The sequence below is a fragment of the Haemaphysalis longicornis genome, unplaced genomic scaffold, assembly GCF_048455015.1.
Source record: "Haemaphysalis longicornis isolate Haplotype H1 unplaced genomic scaffold, Haemaphysalis longicornis Haplotype H1 scaffold_1, whole genome shotgun sequence".
NCBI classification, from domain to species: domain Eukaryota; kingdom Metazoa; phylum Arthropoda; class Arachnida; order Ixodida; family Ixodidae; genus Haemaphysalis; species Haemaphysalis longicornis.
In genome coordinates this window covers 261341539-261359795 of record NW_027526203.1, presented here as the reverse complement: position 1 = coordinate 261359795, position 18257 = coordinate 261341539, and the positions used below count along the sequence as shown (strand labels likewise).

The 18257-nt window shown below is 51.6% G+C and overlaps 1 protein-coding gene across 4 annotated transcripts in view; it reads left to right on the top strand.

Annotated features, from left to right (window-relative positions):
• Jvl (javelin-like) overlaps window positions 1-4844 on the top strand; it is a 256088-nt gene extending 251244 nt beyond the window's left edge. For all 4 annotated transcript variants that reach the window (XM_077676539.1, XM_077676542.1, XM_077676533.1 and 1 more), the window contains one exon: window positions 311-4844. In XM_077676539.1, the coding sequence (XP_077532665.1) occupies window positions 311-2260 (1950 nt within the window). In that variant the 3' untranslated portion in view covers window positions 2261-4844. The remainder of the gene's footprint in view (window positions 1-310) is intronic.
• Window positions 4845-18257: the final 13413 nt, after the last annotated feature.

The window sequence follows — 18257 nt, the reverse complement described above, 5'->3', positions numbered from 1 at the left end:
CGTGTCACTGCTCGAGAATGAGATGGTTCAACCACGAAGGGCAGCGAAGAGCGGAAGATCCCGAGTACCGCGCTCGTCCGTCCCCTGCACTGGCAGCGCGTCCCAGGGGGGCCAGCTAGGTAGACCCCCCGCTCCGCTGTTTCTGCAGCCTTGCACCAGTAGTGCAAGCTGCGCCATTTTTTATTTAGGTCTCTGTTTGCAGAGGTTTGTATGTGGGAAAATGCGGTTAAGGCTGCCGTATTTATGTGTAAAATGGCCACATTGCAATGTGTTAACTTCGTTTTTTTTTCTCCTCCCTTCCTGCCAACAGGAGCTGCAAGATCGAGTTCAGGCGCTCGAAGGCTTTCGGAATGACATCTTCTTCGCCATTCAGGATATACAGCAGACTATGCAAAGCACTCCTGGCCGGTCGCCCCAGATCAGACCGCTGTCTAGCTCGGAGCCTGCCAAGTCCGCAGTGGCATCTCGAAGCGACTCTCGTGCCCTTCCTGGCGTATCCACGTCCAAATCGTGGACACAGAACCCCAAGCCGAGACGGCACAAAGAAGCGCTGATGACTGCTGCCTGCGGCCGGACCAAAGGCAAAAGTTCGGGCAGTGGCAGTGATCTCTCTCCGGGCGTCGTCGCCAAGCCTTTGGTTGCTAGTCTGTCGTCCACGGTCAAGGGTGAATCTACGTCTGCAGTTTTGGACAGTGACAAGCAGGACAGTGGTCTCGACTCCGACTGCCGGGACCACGGCTCCCGGGAGTCCACGCTCGCGCCCAAGGACGAGCTTCTGACGCTTCTTGACATCATTGACGAGCGCGGCCTGCAGCTCCAGCAACGCGTGCGCGAGATGGAGAAGGGCTGGGACGCGGCGCTGCGAGGGGGCGCTGTCGGCGGCAGCAGTAGCAGCGAGGTGCTCGAGTTTCACGAGAAGGAGCTGCAGTCACGACTGAGTGAGATGGAGGTCGAGCGCAGCAAGCACCGCACGATGGTGCGTCAGCTGCAGGCTACCATTCATAGGATGGAAGGCGAACGGATCGCCTGCGAGGAGAAGCTTCAGGCCTCCATCACAGAGAAGGAGGAGCTCGAGAAGAAGGTGCACAGTCTGCACATGCAGTACGTTCGCGGAGGAGGCCCCCGTTCCCTACCGATCAACGCGTCGACTGACCCGTGGCCCGCGGGGCCGAGTCTGCACAGCCTGGGTGCGCAGAAGGTTGCGGGTGACACCGACCCCGGTATCGCAACTGAGGAGAGCAAGGCCAAGGTGTCGAGCATTCTCAAGGAGTCCAATCTTCTGGAGCTGAAGAAAGTGCTTCTGCTTTACACCCTGGAGAACCAGGCTCTTCGAAAGAAGCTGGAAGAGGGCAACCGGCAGTGGTTTGGAAAGCTATCCGAGTGGAAGGCTACAGAGGCTTCTCTCAGGAGTGACATTCAAAACTTGATTCAAGAACGGGAAGTCTGCTTGGACGCGCTCGGTAGGCACCAGAGAGACATGAGGCTTCTACAAGCTAAATACAAGGAGCTGGAGTTGACTGTGTGGGCGCTGGACAATGACGAGCATCAGGGAAGCTTCAGGCGAGATGAAGACGAACTGGCTGGCGGAAGCCCCGTTCTTCGATCTCCGAGCATTAAGTTTCCCCGACTGTATCAGAGTGACATTTCTTATAGGGATTCATGCTCCAAAACACAGAGCCTGCCGCCATCGATACTGACTCAAGCAAAGAACAGTCCTCTACTTCCGCGCAGGGGAGTGTACGGAGCCCACTTCAAGCGCAGCTCACTTGCTGAGAATTCCATGGAGGAGGCGGGCTTCAGCAATGAAGACATGGCATACGAGCTGGTTGATCCGAGGCCTCCAAAGGCTGCTTCAGCATTTGCAGAGCCGCCGTTGCCACCTGCGCAGAAGGCGTTCGTATCGTACTGGCAGGACCGCCGCCTGGGGGCAGCGGTCATGCCGAGCGACACCGTGCGGCTCATGAATCTCGAGGATGAACACGCTGAAGAGCTCAAGTCCGGCCCGCAGTCCAACATTGAGATGATATGCAACGAGTTTGATCCCCTTTCCGACAGTGAGAGGCAAAGCGCGAGTAAGCCTTTGGACTTCGAGGACTCGCTAGATCTCTCCATTCCTTTGAAGCCGATGCGAAGCGCCTCACTAACCGCAGCCATGGTGGGCCGGAGTGGTCTCAAGCTGAACTACTTTCCAAAGCCAAGCGGCGCCTCGAAGATACCGCTGGACCAGAAGCACCGAACTCTCGGAAAGACTCAGATCTAGGCTGGTTGCCACTGATGTGTTGAAGGCAACCAGTGCCGATGTTGCAATATCAAGTGTGTGATGTTCGTTGCTTCTGGAGATTTGTGGCCTCTGCTTTTGGATGTGTGGCCTCACGCCTTTAATTACGGATGTGGGTGCAATATGCGTTAGCTAGTAGCGTCATTGTGTGCGTGAAACTTTGTATATATGTATCATAGTGTGTGAAGTGTGTAGTTAAAAAAATTAATTTGCCATGTGTCCCCAGTTTGACAGGTAAAGTTGCTGTCGTGTTTATACTGAAGAAAAAAATCAACCATGTCAGGTGCGGAAGGACGTGAAGTAACAGTTCAATGGAACACTTTATTGTTGAATCTCGCTGTTTTCCCTCTGTAAAGCTTAAGAGGCAACCTTGTGATTTTTGCATATCAGCAAAACTCGTGGCATGCTACTGCATGTTGGTTGGTTTTGGCCACAGTCCAAGAAAATCGCGGCACCCTCATGCTTTTACCAGTTGTAACTCCCTCGCCTTGTAGGCACCTTTTGCAGCCTTTCGCACAAGTTTGAAATTAAGCGTTCAAATGAGATTGTTCACTACGGGAAGTAGAGAGAAAAATTCGCGATTCTGTTCGCGCGCTAGGATCACACGAGAAATCGCGTTTCTCCTGTTGAAGCAGTTCGTGCCCTTGCAAGGTGTGGGGATTTTCATGGCTAATCGTTAACGTCGTAATGACGGCGATGGGCCAACGGTAGCTCTGCTGCTTAGTTGGCGTAGTTGTAGTTGCATGTGTGGAAATCTTGTTCTTACTTCAACCGCGCATTCAAGACCGTATATAATACGATTGCACTCCAGGCGCCAGAAGAGGGTCGCACCTGAACGCTATGGCACGAAATTGGAGTATCCTTTGCCGTTGCACGTGGCATATCGGGGTATAGTGGAAAGGCGGGCGCGCGACAGTTCACGCGATGCGTGGAGCAGGAGTGATGATTTCCCTGAGGCGCCGTTGAAGTCCAACTCACCCAAAATTTCGACCTCTTGAAAAAGACTGCAGATACAAAATATGACAGCTGAAATACGCATATGCACGGCGCAAACGCCCATCGAAATTCGGCGATCTTAAAACTGAAATTGAGAAGAACGCGGTCCTTACGGCCAGGGGACAGTGACGTTGCAACCGGCGAGCGAGCGGCCAGCCGGCCGCCCGGCCGGAGCATACCTGCGCGCAACGTTTCGAGCTCGCAGCAGCCCTAGGAGATGCGTGCCGAGCGGAGCTAAGCCGGTTCTTCTGGTTGGCGGGCCAAGCACTCGGCCGGCCGCTATGTCACTTCCGCTTCATGGCTGTTTGCGAGATACGCCGGCAGGTGGAGCGTCGTCTGTGGCGGAGCTATTTTAAACGTTTCCAATTAACCAGGCGTTTCACGAGGTAACCAGTCATGTCCCTGTTAGTTTCGTGTTACGTACTGTACGTTCAAAGTTGATTCGGCCCAGGTGAAATTTGAGTGCAGTTGCCCTCAAGTGACGTGCAAACAAGACGCCGGGGGCGAGCGAACACGCTTTCTGTGGCATTTAAACGACGAGCGTGATTAAGAATGCAGCCGATTCTTCGTCGCGGCGCTCTTTGCCCTCAGCCGCCTTGCGCCATAAAAATCCAAACATCTTCATCATTATCGTCATCGATTCATCATCGCGTAGCGCGAAATGTCAGCGTAACGTCAAAGAAATCCAAGCCGTGGGGAGTACAGGACGGTGAACAGCTTGTCCCAATTACTGTGATGCCATGCTGTCACTTTACGCCAAAGCGATCGTCCTCGGGCAACACGATCTCTCGGGATTGTACCGTACAAAATACGATTGTGGGAACTGCATGGCCCTGTCTCGACATAATAAGCAGCTGTTTTGTAGTATACTCTTGCATTTGACCTTTGTTGCTGCGTACTCGCCTCGCTTGGCATTACTTAGTCCGCTAACAGCAACAGACAAAATCCGCCAGTACTTTTATGTGGGACCAGACGTTGTTTTCGTCTTCACTCTACCGCAACTGCGTGTTTTTCCCTTAATGCAACTGAGTCGGGGCGCGCCTACATTGTTCATGCATCCAAAAAAGCGCACCTCGCGGGCACGCATGCTTTGCAAAGGGTCTTACATTACTATAATAGCTTCCCACTTTACCGGGTGCCGTTAATCTGGCTATGATCACGGAGGGGAAGATTACCGACGGTTTAGCGTGTGAACTTGCTTATTGGTGCCTTTGAGCCGCGACGTGCTTTTTTTTTTTAGTCACTGTTTTAAAACATTCTCCAAGTGCAATTCCGCTCTCAAAATCAACCCTGCCATGCTTTTACGATAGAACGCGTGCCTTGATGAAGTGTGTTCGCATTCTGTACAGTGCAGCTGTTTTGCGGCGTTTTCCATTTGGCAGCTGCGGGGCGCCGTCTGCAGCTGTGTGCGCCCTCGCCGACCGAAGGGAGCGACCAGAAGCACGGATGCCTTCACGAGGTGGATGCGTTCCGCCCGGAGAAGTCCCCCTGGGGCTCCATCGTTTTCGTGTGTTGAATGAGGGGATACTTAGTAGAAATAAAGCTATTATTAGTTTTTACAGTCACGAAACGGTGATTGTTTGTGTCTTTGTTCGAGTGTACTGTCTGGCTGGCAACACAAAAAACGACCTGTTCCAAAGAAAAAGCCATTGGTAGCTGGCTAAACTCCATTCCAGCCCCGCAAGATGCTTTTGAACTGAAAAAAGGTGAGAAATATTGAAACTTTCAAATTGCCGGCTACAAGATGTCGGCAGTGACGCAAATATAGGGAATCCTAAAGAAAACATGGTTGTCGGCGTTATAACCGCGCTAGCATTCAAGTAGTGTGATGAAACTCAACCAGAGACACCGCTACAGTCGGTCATGTTTCTTTGCGGTTGGTTTGACCGGCGGCAGCCAATAGCACGAACGAGAATACTCCGACGTAGAACCCTGTGCGAAAGTGGCTGGTGAGCCAACTGTATCGGCTGGTTTCCTTAATATGTAACGAGATGATTCGTTCAAAGTCGGCGTCAAAATTGATCTGCCTGTTAGAGACAGAACAAGCCTCTTTGATGGACCAAACAGGTATTTTGTGTTCATGGACCCTTAGAGAAGGTTATGCTGCCTTGTATTAGCGAGAGCGGTAAGTACTTCGCGAAGCGTAATGTCAGAAAAATATAGCCTGAAGTTCAGCTACGCTCATTCGTAAGTGCTTTTTGCGAAAATAAGAGTTGCGGTAATTTCACGCGTGTCTTTCAAACCAAAAGGACGACAGTGTGAAATTGAATTGTTTTTTTAGCGCCGAATGGGCACGCCTCCGTGAGGAGCGTTGTATACCTCGACTAGAGCAACTCTTCCTCTTCCCGGTATTGCAGTACGGGAACGCACATGAGCCAGAATGTGTTTCGCTGGGCTTGAATGTATGTCGATTGTTTAGGCCAGTGTTTCACTATAAACATGTGGGGGAGCGGTTGTGGAATTTAATTGTTACGGGGACGAGGAAGGAGCCGCGGGAAATTATTAAAGCCGTTAGCGCTTTTCTTTAAAGTCGCACGTACGCGTTTACTGCTACCGTTTTCTGTGTGGCTTTCTTGCAAGACGTAGCAGTTGTGCAACAGAGACAGCCTAATACTGTGAGTTACGGGGAAAGCCTGAAAAAGGAGTATCGGATGGCAAAGCCAACTGTTCTATCGCTCTCGAATCGTGGCACTTGGTTGAGGGCCGAGATTTGCGAGGAAAAAAAGGCGGTGGGGGTTTTCCGGGTCCCCCTTTTAAAAGCCGCTGGTCCAGACGAAAGTCCTTAACTGGAAAGATACGCGCGACTATGACGATCAGCTTCATTTTCTTTTGCAAAGTCTCTTTAGCATGCACTCAGTATGCAACTCGCCGGTCGCCTAGAAGTGCGTATACACTGGAGCTGTTTTAAAGCTTGACGATGGAATTCTGGGATGTGTAGGGAGCTCTGGCCCGCCCCTACTCCTCCTAGGAGTCCCGGAGGTTTGTTTTGGATTATCTCAATGCTGTAGACCACGTGTCACTGCCGTAGAAAGCGCTGTTCGAATGCTACCGGTATTCCCACTGCGTTGGCGGAACCCAGTTTGATGTTTATATATGCACCTATGTTTATATCTATTTCGCTACAGGGCAGTGGCTGCATGGCGCCCATTTTCCACTCTTTCCGATATTATAGCGCGGCTGCTGACTACGACAGAAGACTGATGGAGAGAGAGAGAGAGAGAGAGAGAGAGCAATTTTGCCGTAATCACCAGTGCGATTTAGAGCCGGCACTGACATGCGCTGGCGCAGCGTTGCGAAGTTCTCACTCGAAAGCTCCTGTGGCGACGTAAGCGATTTGCCTTCGCAATCAACCTGCTCCCAACGCCACTCGGCGCAGGTTTGTGGCAGCTGGAAACCTGGACCTTCCCTTTGGCATCATATGTGCCGCGTATTTGTGGGGCCTCGATCAGCAGCACTTAACCACATTCAGAGCGAGGAATAATTCTGCTCCAAAACATTCTCTCCGTGTTCGAGATTTTATAGTTCTCATGCTAAGCCTTACTACGTGGTAAATTTGTCCGTATGTCTCAAACAGTGGTTGCTATAAACAGTCGCCGGACATTCAGAATTACGAGACCGTTCATCACTAACCGACAATGATCCGGTGTACGACGTGAACTCCCGCAGGTGCACTGATTAAGGCCAGGCCATCGCGAAGAACCCTGCAAGATCGGGCGCTCAAAGTATGCTAGTAAAGATCGTTTCCCCGAAGTCCGGTGTCGATCAGGAACCCAATTGCCCGGGCTCCGGTTGATTTGGCAGGAGGCTGGCAGGGCGATGGTGTTGAAGTTCTTGGAGACGGCGGTCGAACTGACGAACTCAAGGCGTTGGGGTTGATTAAATGAAACGAAGAGTTTATATACAGCTATTTACAGTAGGAAAACTGGGTACATGAGTATTGAAAAGAAAAACTTCGAACTTCAGCTAGACGCTAGCTCCGAGTGCGCACAAATCACTCGAGCTCCTCAACTTCGTCTAACTCTCCTATTCTCGGAGCGTACACAAACCGCTGGAGAAACAACGGCCGAGACCCTGTCTCGCCGCAAGATCCGTCTAGTTGCCCGGTACGGCGCTGTACCCTTAACCTCCAACGCGATCTTAAAGGAGTACTGACACGAAATTTCAAAGCTGAGATAACTATGTAAAACGCTTCCTTTTTATCAGGAGATATCTCCCAGCAAGTTTCAACAGCAACCGTTCAGCGAAACATATTTAAAATCCATTTTAATCTTCGCCCGCACGAGAAAGCCCAGAGCGGGCCGACGTGACATCATCTGCTACGTGCCCCAAACTGCCGACGTCGGGGCTCCCGTGACGAAGCCGACGCGCTGGCTGTGGCTGGCGCGCGCTGCTCGGGCGTGTGTGCACGTCATGGTTTTGGTACTGACGTCATGCTGCCCGGGCCTGTGGGGACGGCGAAAACCTCGGCCGGTCTGGGAGCGCGCGTGCGCTCGCTCGCGCGCGCTTCCAGAGAGGCAGCGATACGGCAAGAATGGTGACGTCATGTTATACAAGCTGTCATGGCGGCCGCTCGGCGTTTTTCAGTCGAAACCGAAACTGGCACGAATAAACGACGCCGTAAATGAATGTTTACGCTGCGCTCGACCATCTAATCTGTCATTCTATGATTAGTGGGCTGGTAGGCACGCAAAGCAGCGAAAAAAACGTAACATAAAAATTTCGTGTCAGTACTCCTTTAACCTCGACTAGGGGGCTCACAAATCCCAACCTAGCTTTAACGGTCGAGACTCCTTGTCCCGCCGGGAACTGCCCAGCTCGGCGCTCAGACGAGAACGATTTCCAACGGCCAAGTTCGGCCTTATAAAACCTCGAGATCACCCTCTCTCGGGAATGCCCCTGTAGCGTTCGTACACGTGCAAGGGAGTGCCCAAATTCACGTAGACCGCTGTCACTCAGCATGCCACGGAATATTCAATGAGGCGCCGCTATCTCCGGGTCAACGGTCCGCTCACGGGCCAGCAGGCGCGTACGACCCCGAGGGATGAGAGCGAAAGACGCGACTGTGCGTCATGCTGACCGGGACGTGCTAACAATGGAGACTCGTGCGGCGCTCGTCCCGACGCCGGTAATCCCTCCACCTCCGCGCGTCTAGCAGACGTTCCCGGAATCCGGTGGCGCTGTGTGCTTTCTCAATGGGGGATTACTCTTGTGGTATGCGGTGGGCCAGACAATCCGTCTCCCTTGCGCGCCGTGACGAATTGGCGTCGACTGCTCTGCAGTGTTGGCAGTGCTACGTCATCAGACAGAGTGGCGGGTTCTCACGCGCAGCCCGGGCGCCTGGCCGCTAATCTCATAAGTGGACCTTACAACTCCCCCCTTTAAGAGGGTTACTGGACCTCTTGGGTGAGTCAATCCGAAAAGAATTTAAAAGGACCACCCCTTTCGTCTCTCCTTCAGCAATAACAGCGGAACAAACAAACAAAAAAAAACACGTGGAAGGAGCTAGGTATAGCCACAAATGAGCCCCCTTCTACTACTGCAGCTGATCCGAACTCTCCCTCGCCTAAACTACAAACACAACATATTCACTAGCCGTTCAAAAGGGACGGAATACTCTAGCAAAACGGGAAACACCCCCCCCCCCCCCAAAAAAAAAAATGCTAACAACACTAAGTGCGAGTGAAAAGAAATTGGGTCGTGTCTCCGGAGCGCGTAAACGGCACGAACAACGGGACAACTCAACCTATAACACTGATGCGCGCTAGAACTGCAAACAAGCACAATCATTCCGGCACTCGACAACAAGAACAAAAGGAATAAGGACTGGCCAAGAACACAGGCAATTTGGCAGTCAACAAAAATAAAACGTTAAGACAGTTTGCATTGTCACTATGCGCACGCGCGCAAATGTTCTCCTCGACGGCGTAGCCTGGTAACGTTCCTTCAAGAATGTTCGGCTGTGCTTTCACTCACTTGGGGTGCACAGAAAGTTCAGTTCGGTGCGCGGATCGATCAATTCGGTGCACGGATCGAGCACCCAAGGCATCTCGTCGCGCACAACCACGGCACACACACACACACACACCACCGGCGAAAAAGGACGGGTGAACGGGAACGTCCACGTCCGTCGTGGCGGTGTTAAGGCCCGGACGCAATACAATACTAGCCTCCCCAAGCAACAATCTGAAAGCAGGGGAGTGCATTCGCTTACTTCCAGCCCCCTCTGCAGATGATCCAGACCGCGTAGCGCTGCAATGTCAACGCACGTCTTTACAATTTAGCCCCACGAGGCGAACATAACTTCGGGAAAAACGGAGTGGTATCGCAAAATGCGACTTCGCTTCCTGTCCCATAGGCAAAGTGGCCATGCCTCTCTAATGCCCCCACGTAAGGCAATGCGGCGCGCTGGCAGCGTGAGCGCAGGGTTAATGCTGGAGCGGAATGTCGGCCCGCGAACGCGACGACCTTCTCGGGATCATTCTTTCCCCTACGCACAGACTGCCCCACAACCTCACAAGCACCTGTCATTACCAAAAACCGCTCGTGCACGCTAGGCGCGTTCTGAGCAGCGGCCTGACAAAGACGGTTTTTCGGCTGTCCCAGCACGCACTCATCCTGGCACAACTCAGAACTAGGGCCTGTGACACACTGCCAGGTCGCAGAACTTAGTGCGTCAGCCCATTCAGCGCGGCTCCCGACTGAATCTCGGTAATGGCCGCAACCAACACTAAAGCTACGAAGCTCTATCTGAGCCACCAGTTTCGCGAGATCGCCGATTGCGTCTCGTTCCTCTGTTTCAACTGTGGCTGCCTCCTCACATGGTTTTTCCCTCTCCTTCGCAGCCTCCTCGGGAGTTCTCATTCTTGGCTTCGCAGCCTCCACGCATGCGTTTTCGTGTTCTCCATCGGCCTCCTCGGTTACACTCTCACCATCAAGACTACCAAACCCTGGCCACGCGACATCTCCGTATCGTTCCTACCCTCTTCAAACGTTCTGAGCTCCTCATCCTCCGTCTTTTCGCGTTCTCTCTCACTTCCTCTTCCATTTTCTACTCGTTCAATCCAGTCTACCTTCTCAGCTCGCTTATCCGCCATTAACTCCTGCTTTTCCTCAGCCCGATCGTCAACTCCGTCTCTTTTTCGCTCCGTCTCGTCACATGCTTTCTCGTCTTCTATCTCCTTTCTCTTCTGGGCGAGCTCCTGAACGCCCGACACGGAGTTCGCTTTCTCGTGCAACTTTCGAGCGTAATTGGGAGCGCGGCGGGCCCCGAGACTTTCCTGCGCGATTCCAGTCTCCTCCAGTCCACCGACTAGAATTTGGGTCCTGCCCGTGCCAGCAAGTTCAGCATGCATTATCGCAGTGTCTGGTGCAACAGTAACTGGCGGCCATACGCTCGCGACAACGGGGCTACCCTTTGACTCTGCTCTTATACCGGACGCGCTCGCTGGAACACTCCTCGCGCTCGCTTCCGTTTCCATGCAGCTGTTCCCGGCTGAGCCGCTCGCCTCCCGTGCGCAGCCACGGCCGCTTATCTCGTCCTCGCCCGGCTTCGAGTTGAAAAACTGGATGCCCCCGTTCAACTTTGCTGTCAGTGCATAACTGGGCCCGCTCGACAGGTTCTGCCCTATGCGCTGCAGCTCCATCCCCAAACTTTGCCTGCGAGGCTGCTCGTCATGTTCGAGCATCACTTGATTACACCGCTCTACAGTATCACCGGACGCGCTTTCCTCGTTACTCCTCTTCCCAATGTCCATCTCCACGCGTTCGGCATCGGCGGAAATGCTAGCCTCATGCAGGGAGTCACGGCTGCTTGCTTTGTCATCGCAAAGTTCAACTTCCGAACACTCGCCGGAACCATTCGGCTTCACTGTCGCTATAAAACTCGCTTGGTCTGTGCCCCATTTTTTCTGCTCGCGGGTGTCCGAGCGCAAGGGCGTCTGCCTTCTCCGCTCCAGCTCCAACTCATACCTTCGCAACCGCTCTTCAGATTCGAGCTTCAGTTTTTGCATGCGCTCCTTCGATTCTCGCGCCCTTTCCTCTTTTCGCTCCTCCACTTCAAGCGCTCTTTCCTCTTTTCGCTCCGCCGCCTTGCGCTCTGCTTTTCTCTCCCGCTCTTGAAACCCCAACTCCATTCGTCTGAGAATTATCGCCTCGGATTCCACTTGGGGAGATCCTCCTGTTGCCGAGCCTCCTTGAGGTGGCACCTCGTCTGTCTGACCATTTCCGTCTCCTTCCACCATGTTCGTCTGCATGCTCCGCGTGACTACTATGCAACCCCAGACTCAGCCTACACCGCCACAACGAAGCGCAAGAAATCCCACTCACCCGCACCTCCGGTGGTCGGCTGCCGCGTCGTTGGCCCCGTGCGCTGGTTGGCTCTGCCGCTCCACTCCGCGCGGAGCTCGGCTACCGCCGATGAAGGCGGGCTTGCGTCTACTTGCTGCCCCTGGTTGTGGCCTGGTGGTTTCTTCTGCCAAATCCTGCCGACTGCGCCAGTAACTATCGTTTCCCCGAAGTCCGGTGTCGATCAGGAACCCAATCGCCCGGGCTCCGGTTGATTTGGCGGGAGGCTGGCAGGGCGATGGTGTTGAAGTTTTTCGAGACGGCGGTCGAACTGACGAACTCAATGCGTTGGGGTTGATTAAATGAAACGAAGAGTTTACATACAGCTATTTACAATACGAAAACTGGGTACATGAGAAATAAAAAGAAAAACTTCAAACTTCAGCTAGACGCTAGCTCCGAGTGCGCACAAATCACTCGAGCTTCGTCTAACTCTCCTATTCTCGGAGCGTACACAAACCGCTCGAGAAACAACGGCCGAGACCCTGTCTCGCCACAAGATCCGTGTAGTTGCCCGGTACGGCGCTGTACCCTTAATCTCCGACGCGATCTTAACCTCGACTAGGGGGCTCACAAATCCCAACCTAGCTTTAACGGTCGAGACTCCTTGCCCCGCCGGGAACTGCCCAGCTCGGCGCTCAGACGAGAATGATTTCCAACGGCCAAGTTCGGCCTTATAAAACCTCGAGATCACCCTCTCTCGGGAACGCCCCTGTAGCGTTCGTACACGCGCAAGGGAGTGCCCAAATTCACGTAGACCGCTGTCACTCAGCACGCCATGGAATATTCAATGAGGCGCGGCTATCTCCAGGTCAACGGACCGCTCACGGGCCAGCAGGCGCGTACGACCCCGAGGGATGAGAGCGAAAGACGCGACTGTGCGTCATGCTGACCGGGACGTGGTAACAATGGAGACTCGTGCGGCGCTCATCCCGACGCCGGTAATCCCTCCACCTCCGCGCGTCTAGCAGACGTTTCCGGAATCTGGTGGCGCTGTCTGCTTTCTCAATGAGGGATTACCCTTGTGGTATGCGGTGGGCGAGACAATCCGTCTCCCTTGCGCGCCGTGACGAATTGGCGTCGACTGCTCTGCAGTGTTGGCAGTGCTACGTCGTCAGACAGAGTGGCGGGTTCTCACGCGCAGCCCGGGCGCCTGGCCGCTAATCTCATAAGTATATAGGAGGGTGATGCAAATATTTAATAGCGCGTAGGCACGACGTCAACAGGGAGTGACGTCACAGCGATACCGTGAGCGAAAGTGATGGCTTTTCCTGTTACGTCGTCCAATGCAGTGGCTTCAGTGAAGTGCAGCGGCGGTAGAGCTGCAGTTGGTGCAGAACTATAGTGGACCCCTGTGGTCGAAGAGACTGAAAGGAGCGCAGGAACATTGCAGACGTAGTGCGTGCGGCACTGATCAAACCTTAGAGGCAGTATCTGTTTGTGCGCAAAGAATTCAATAGCTGAAACCGTGATGTACAAATCCCACTGAAAAGCATTTGTCGGTTCAGTAAATACTTCACCGAGGCACCGTTGTATGAACGTTCTATGAACGAATTACCTTAGCTCTCTTAGTATGGGTGAGCACAGTGCATGTAAACAAGTCTTATGCTATAAAAAAGTCGATTATACACGCCTATGCGAGAAACGACGGCTGCTGAACCCGGTACTCGCACGGAGGAGGCTGAATAAATGTCCCTCTCTCTCTCTCTCTCTCTCTCTCTCTCTCTCTCTCTCTCTCTCTCTCTCTCTCTCTCTCTCTCTCTCTCTCGCCGCCTCGCGTACCACGTGGCTGCACGTCAGCCTTCGCGCGTAGGCTGTCGGGGCAAATGGCCGAGGCGAGGGTGGCGGTTGCGTAGAAGGGATGGTGAGTGTTTGTACAATGGTGAAATGGTTTGTACAAGCGGTGCCGTTACGAAATCGATGGAGATTTGGGGGTGTCGAGAGGGGGACACGTCTCTCTCTCCTTCCTGGCCGGTGTCGTCAGACCACAGTGTAAGAATATATTCAGGTGTTGACACCTCGCGCTAGGGCGCGACCAGGGCTGTCATTCAAGAAGGCCCGAGTTCGAGCGAAACTCGGGCAAGGTGGTGGTAATAATAAGCTCATGATAATATTTCGGGGCAGGGTTAAAACGCTTTAAAAATGTGATTCTTGCTATTTGCTGATTATTGAGGTGACGTAATCGGTCCACGGCAGCGCGCTCAAAGGATGCACGACTAGGGCGTGGCGCATCTCTCAGTGCGTTCTCTCGCTCCATTGCTGCAGTAGCCGTTACTGGGGGCAGGCGCGTAAAGATGGCTCTCAAATGTGTCTAAACACGGATGCCGCCATGATGACACGCTGTAGTTGCCAGATCAGTAGTCGAAGATATGGCTAACAATTTTTTTTGAAAATGAGGTGCAAATTTAGGACCGTAAGCTAAAATTATGCAACTTTTATGGCCATAACTCCGTATGTTTAGGAGTTTGTATGATTTTTATAAGTTTTCTCGACGCATTCGTGTTTGACGAACAAAAATAAATGAAATATGAAAAAGAGGACGTCGGGATGAGGCGCCAAATTCAGTTTCGCTATATCGTGAGGGGCGTCAGTCATGTGGGGGTAATTTGCAAAGTTTCACTCTAACACACCTTAGTGTCTGCTGTGCCACTTCGTTGCTTGCGAAGACAAGCTTGCGAAGACTGCCGACGATACGGAATAAAGTCGCCGCCGCCTATCTTCAAGGACACCTTTACTACATGTCCGTAGTGGCTGCTGCCGATTTAAACTCGCCGTCAGCCGGTCATATCATGTTACGCGAGACATTGCTGGGTCAATCGGCTCCTTTCGAGCTTATATGATTCGTAAATTAAAAACAAACAAATGTGCGATACATGTTACCATGCCTAGCGTATCATTAGGCTCTTGTTAACGAGTGCTGTTATACTTTCACTGAACGGTGTTTTACTTGAGTGAGATAAAACAACCGCCAACTAATAATAATAATGGTAACTTTATTTGCACAATAACGTGGCTTTTTAGAAGAGGACAAGGCGAAGCCGAATGGTAATCCCGAATGTAGGTGCAGAAATCTCCTGTATGGGTGTGTGCGGTTGGTGTATGCTCATCGCTGAAACACGCCATCTGAAATTTTCGAGAATATAGTTGATGCTTTGCACGACACATTTCTGAAACTCGGTGGATCAGCGACGATATTTTATTAACTTGCACTTCTACTCTCATATGGCCCATTTATATACCTGCACAGAGGAGGAGAGGGAGGAGTAAACTTCATGTGAGATGGGCACCGGTCTGGTGGGGCGTTAAGAAAAATTATTTGTCCTTCCCTGGGTGCCTTCGCTAATGAACGGAAATGGCCACTTCTATTCACGCCCCATTATCAGGACCACCCCATTTGAAGGCGGTTTTGCCTGAAATGCCTGTGTGTTTGGCCGGAAATCTGTCTGTCGACAGAAAGCGCCTAGGAAGTATGTTCAGGTAACACACGTATGCGCTTTCTTGGATCGCGATGGGACCGTCATGTATTTGTGCAAGGCGAAGTCGACGAAGGTTTTTGTCTCCCTTGAAAAGTAAATGAATTGCAGTGTACCTATAAATTGTTATTGTCCCTCACTAGTTGAATCATAGTGGTTAATTTTGAAACAGCTGCCAAACATAACTACAGCAGGTGAATCAGACTGCCTAGCATGAGACTATCATCAATCCATAATATAGAGTATTCAGACATTTAATGTGTATTGCATATAGCAGTCATTAAGAAAGCCTACAATAAATTAAACTCTCAATTTTATTATTTCCGACAGTTTTCCGGCATTCTTCAGCTGTATACACCAGATAAAAGGAAGGAATGTGATACGCGATAGGAGGAAGGAATTCGATATGTGCAGCACCGCCTTCTCATTTACACCAACATCAAACCGGTAGCTGCGAAGGTGTCGCACCAGACCTTTTCATATTTCCACGCTTCCATTCCAGCGTGCTCACAGCAACAAGGATGATGACAAAGTTGCAATACCGAAGCTTGGTTCCAGTAATGCTGTAGCTGATTATGAAAGTTGAGGCTAATTCTCATGCAGATTGTGGTCGCCAGCATTCTTATTTTCATCAAAAATAATGGGGCATCACAATGCCATCAGCCCGTGTATCATGCACTTAATACCATAGAACGTATTCCGTGTCGCTATTCCGGCAACAAAAAAAAAGAAATTTGACATTGTCAGCCTTGCCTTCTCATCCTTCCACCGGTTTTGTTTGAGGCGTGAGAAGTTATTTGTGCAAGCTGAGCCCAATAACATCTTGCGCACAAGTTACTTTTCATACGTACATTACTCTTTGGCTGCCAGAACAAGCAAAAATAAACACAGAAAAGGCGAGGGGGTCATATGTACGAGCAATTCTCATCCAACAAATTTTATTTCCCTACCAGTAATCCCACCAGACCTCTAGGGAAGTTTGTGATGGTAAGATCAAGGCTAAGATGACCTAATGTGCGACTTCAAAGAAAGGAAGAAACTGTAGAAGAAAGCTAGGGAGGTTAACCAAGGAAAGAAGAAGAACTGACCAGCTGGCTGTGCTACATTTGGAAATGAGAATAGGAAACTTGAAAGAGAAGGAAAGGACTGGTATAAAATAAAGGATAAACAATTCGGGACAAAATAAAAAAAGGCGTAGAAATGGTCAGTACAAAGACAGAACCATGGACAAAAAAGAAAAGGTATAAAACAAGCAGGCGGTAAGGTCCACTTATGAGATTAGCGGCCAGGCGCCCGGGCTGCGCGTGAGAACCCGCCACTCTGTCTGACGACGTAGCACTGCCAACACTGCAGAGCAGTCAACGCCAATTCGTCACTGCGCGCAAGGGAGACGGATTGTCTCGCCCACCGCATACCACAAGGGTGATCCCCCCATTGAGAAAGCAGACAGCGCCACCGGATTCCGGGAACGTCTGCTTGAGGCGCGGAGGTGGAGGGATTACCGGCGTCGGGACGAGCGCCGCACGAGTCTCCATTGTTACCACGTCCCGGTCAGCATGACCCACAGTCACGTCTTTCGCTCTCATCCCTCGGGGTCGTACGCGCCTGCTGCCCGTGAGCGGTCCGTTGACCCGGAGATAGCGGCGCCTCATTGAATATTCCGTGGCATGCTGAGTGACAGCGGTCTACGTGAATTTGGGCACTCCCTTGCACGTGTACGAACGCAACAGGGGCGTTCCCGAGAGAGGGTGATCTCGAGGTTTTATAAGGCCGAACTTGGCCGTTGGAAATCGTTCTTGTCTGAGCGCTGAGCTGGCAGTTCCCGGCGGGACAAGGAGTCTCGACCGTTAAAGCTTGGTTGGGATTTGTGAGCCCCCTAGTCGAGGTTAAGGTCGCGTCGGAGGTTTAGGGTGCAGCGCCGTACCGGGCAACTAGACGGATCTTGCGGCGAGACAGGGCCTCGGCCGTCGTTTCTCGAGCGGTTTGTGTACGCTCCGAGAATAGGAGAGCTAGACGAAGCTGAGAAGCTCGAGTGATTTGTGCGCACTCGGAGCTAGCGTCTAGCTGCAGTTCGAAGTTTTTTTTCTTTTTATTACTGATGTACCCAGTTATCCTACTGTAAATAGCTGTACATAACCTTCCGTTTCACTTAATCAACTTCAACGCCTCGAGTTCGTCAATTCGACCGCCACCTCCAAGAACTTCAACACCATCGCCCTGCCAGCCTCCTGCCAAATCAACCGGAGCCCGGGCGATTGGGTTCCTGATCGACACCGGACTTCGGGGAAACGATCTTTACTCAGGCCAAACGACAAAATGGGCAAACGAAGGATGCTGCATGCTGGTAACACCCCTACAGCAACTGTGACTGTTTTTCTCTCTTATTCACTTCAATCTCATTCTTCAAGGTAAGAATTGATTTGGCTACTTCGGCTCCATCATTTCTAGAATCACTGAAATATGACTGATTTTCTGTGTACATGATGTAAATCGGGTACATAATTTCTACTTTTTTAATCGCTGTGTCTAGAGTGCCGTCCGACGGCACTCTAGTTGATCGTTGTAGGCATGGCTACAGTGCCGTCCGACGACATTCGAATATTTAACACTAGGCTAGCACCAGCCAAAAAAAAAAAGTCATTGTAGAGTAGAGGATGCGTCTTAGCTTCTTGTTCCCAAAGTCGGTGGTTCGAGACAGGCTCTTGCGTCTGTTGCTTTTTTTTTCATTATTTAATTGAGGTGTAATTTTTATGCCTTAGGTTAGTTTTGGTGTTTTAAATGATTTCTTTGTGTGCGTTAGGTTGTCTTATGTTATGTTTAGGTTAGGTTGCCTAGCTTTACGTTATCTATAGCGATGGACTGCCAGGCGCGGCAATTTTGTCACAAAACGCCGGTGGACGTCGATATAGTGGAATGCATATAATACCGTCGGACGGCACTCTATACTAGGGGACAACTTTCTGTGGCAATGGAGACAAAGCTACGCGGGAGGGGGGGGGGGGGGACTGCTTTGTGTTACTGCGCCAAAGTAGTTCTCAATAAACTAGTTTCGGTTTCGGTTTCGGCGTGACGCATACGCATTTGCTAGAGTTCGTTTCTTCGCATGAGCTTTTTGTTTGAGTGCGCTGAACCGCAATCACCAATCATGCAGGCATATTGGCGTATCC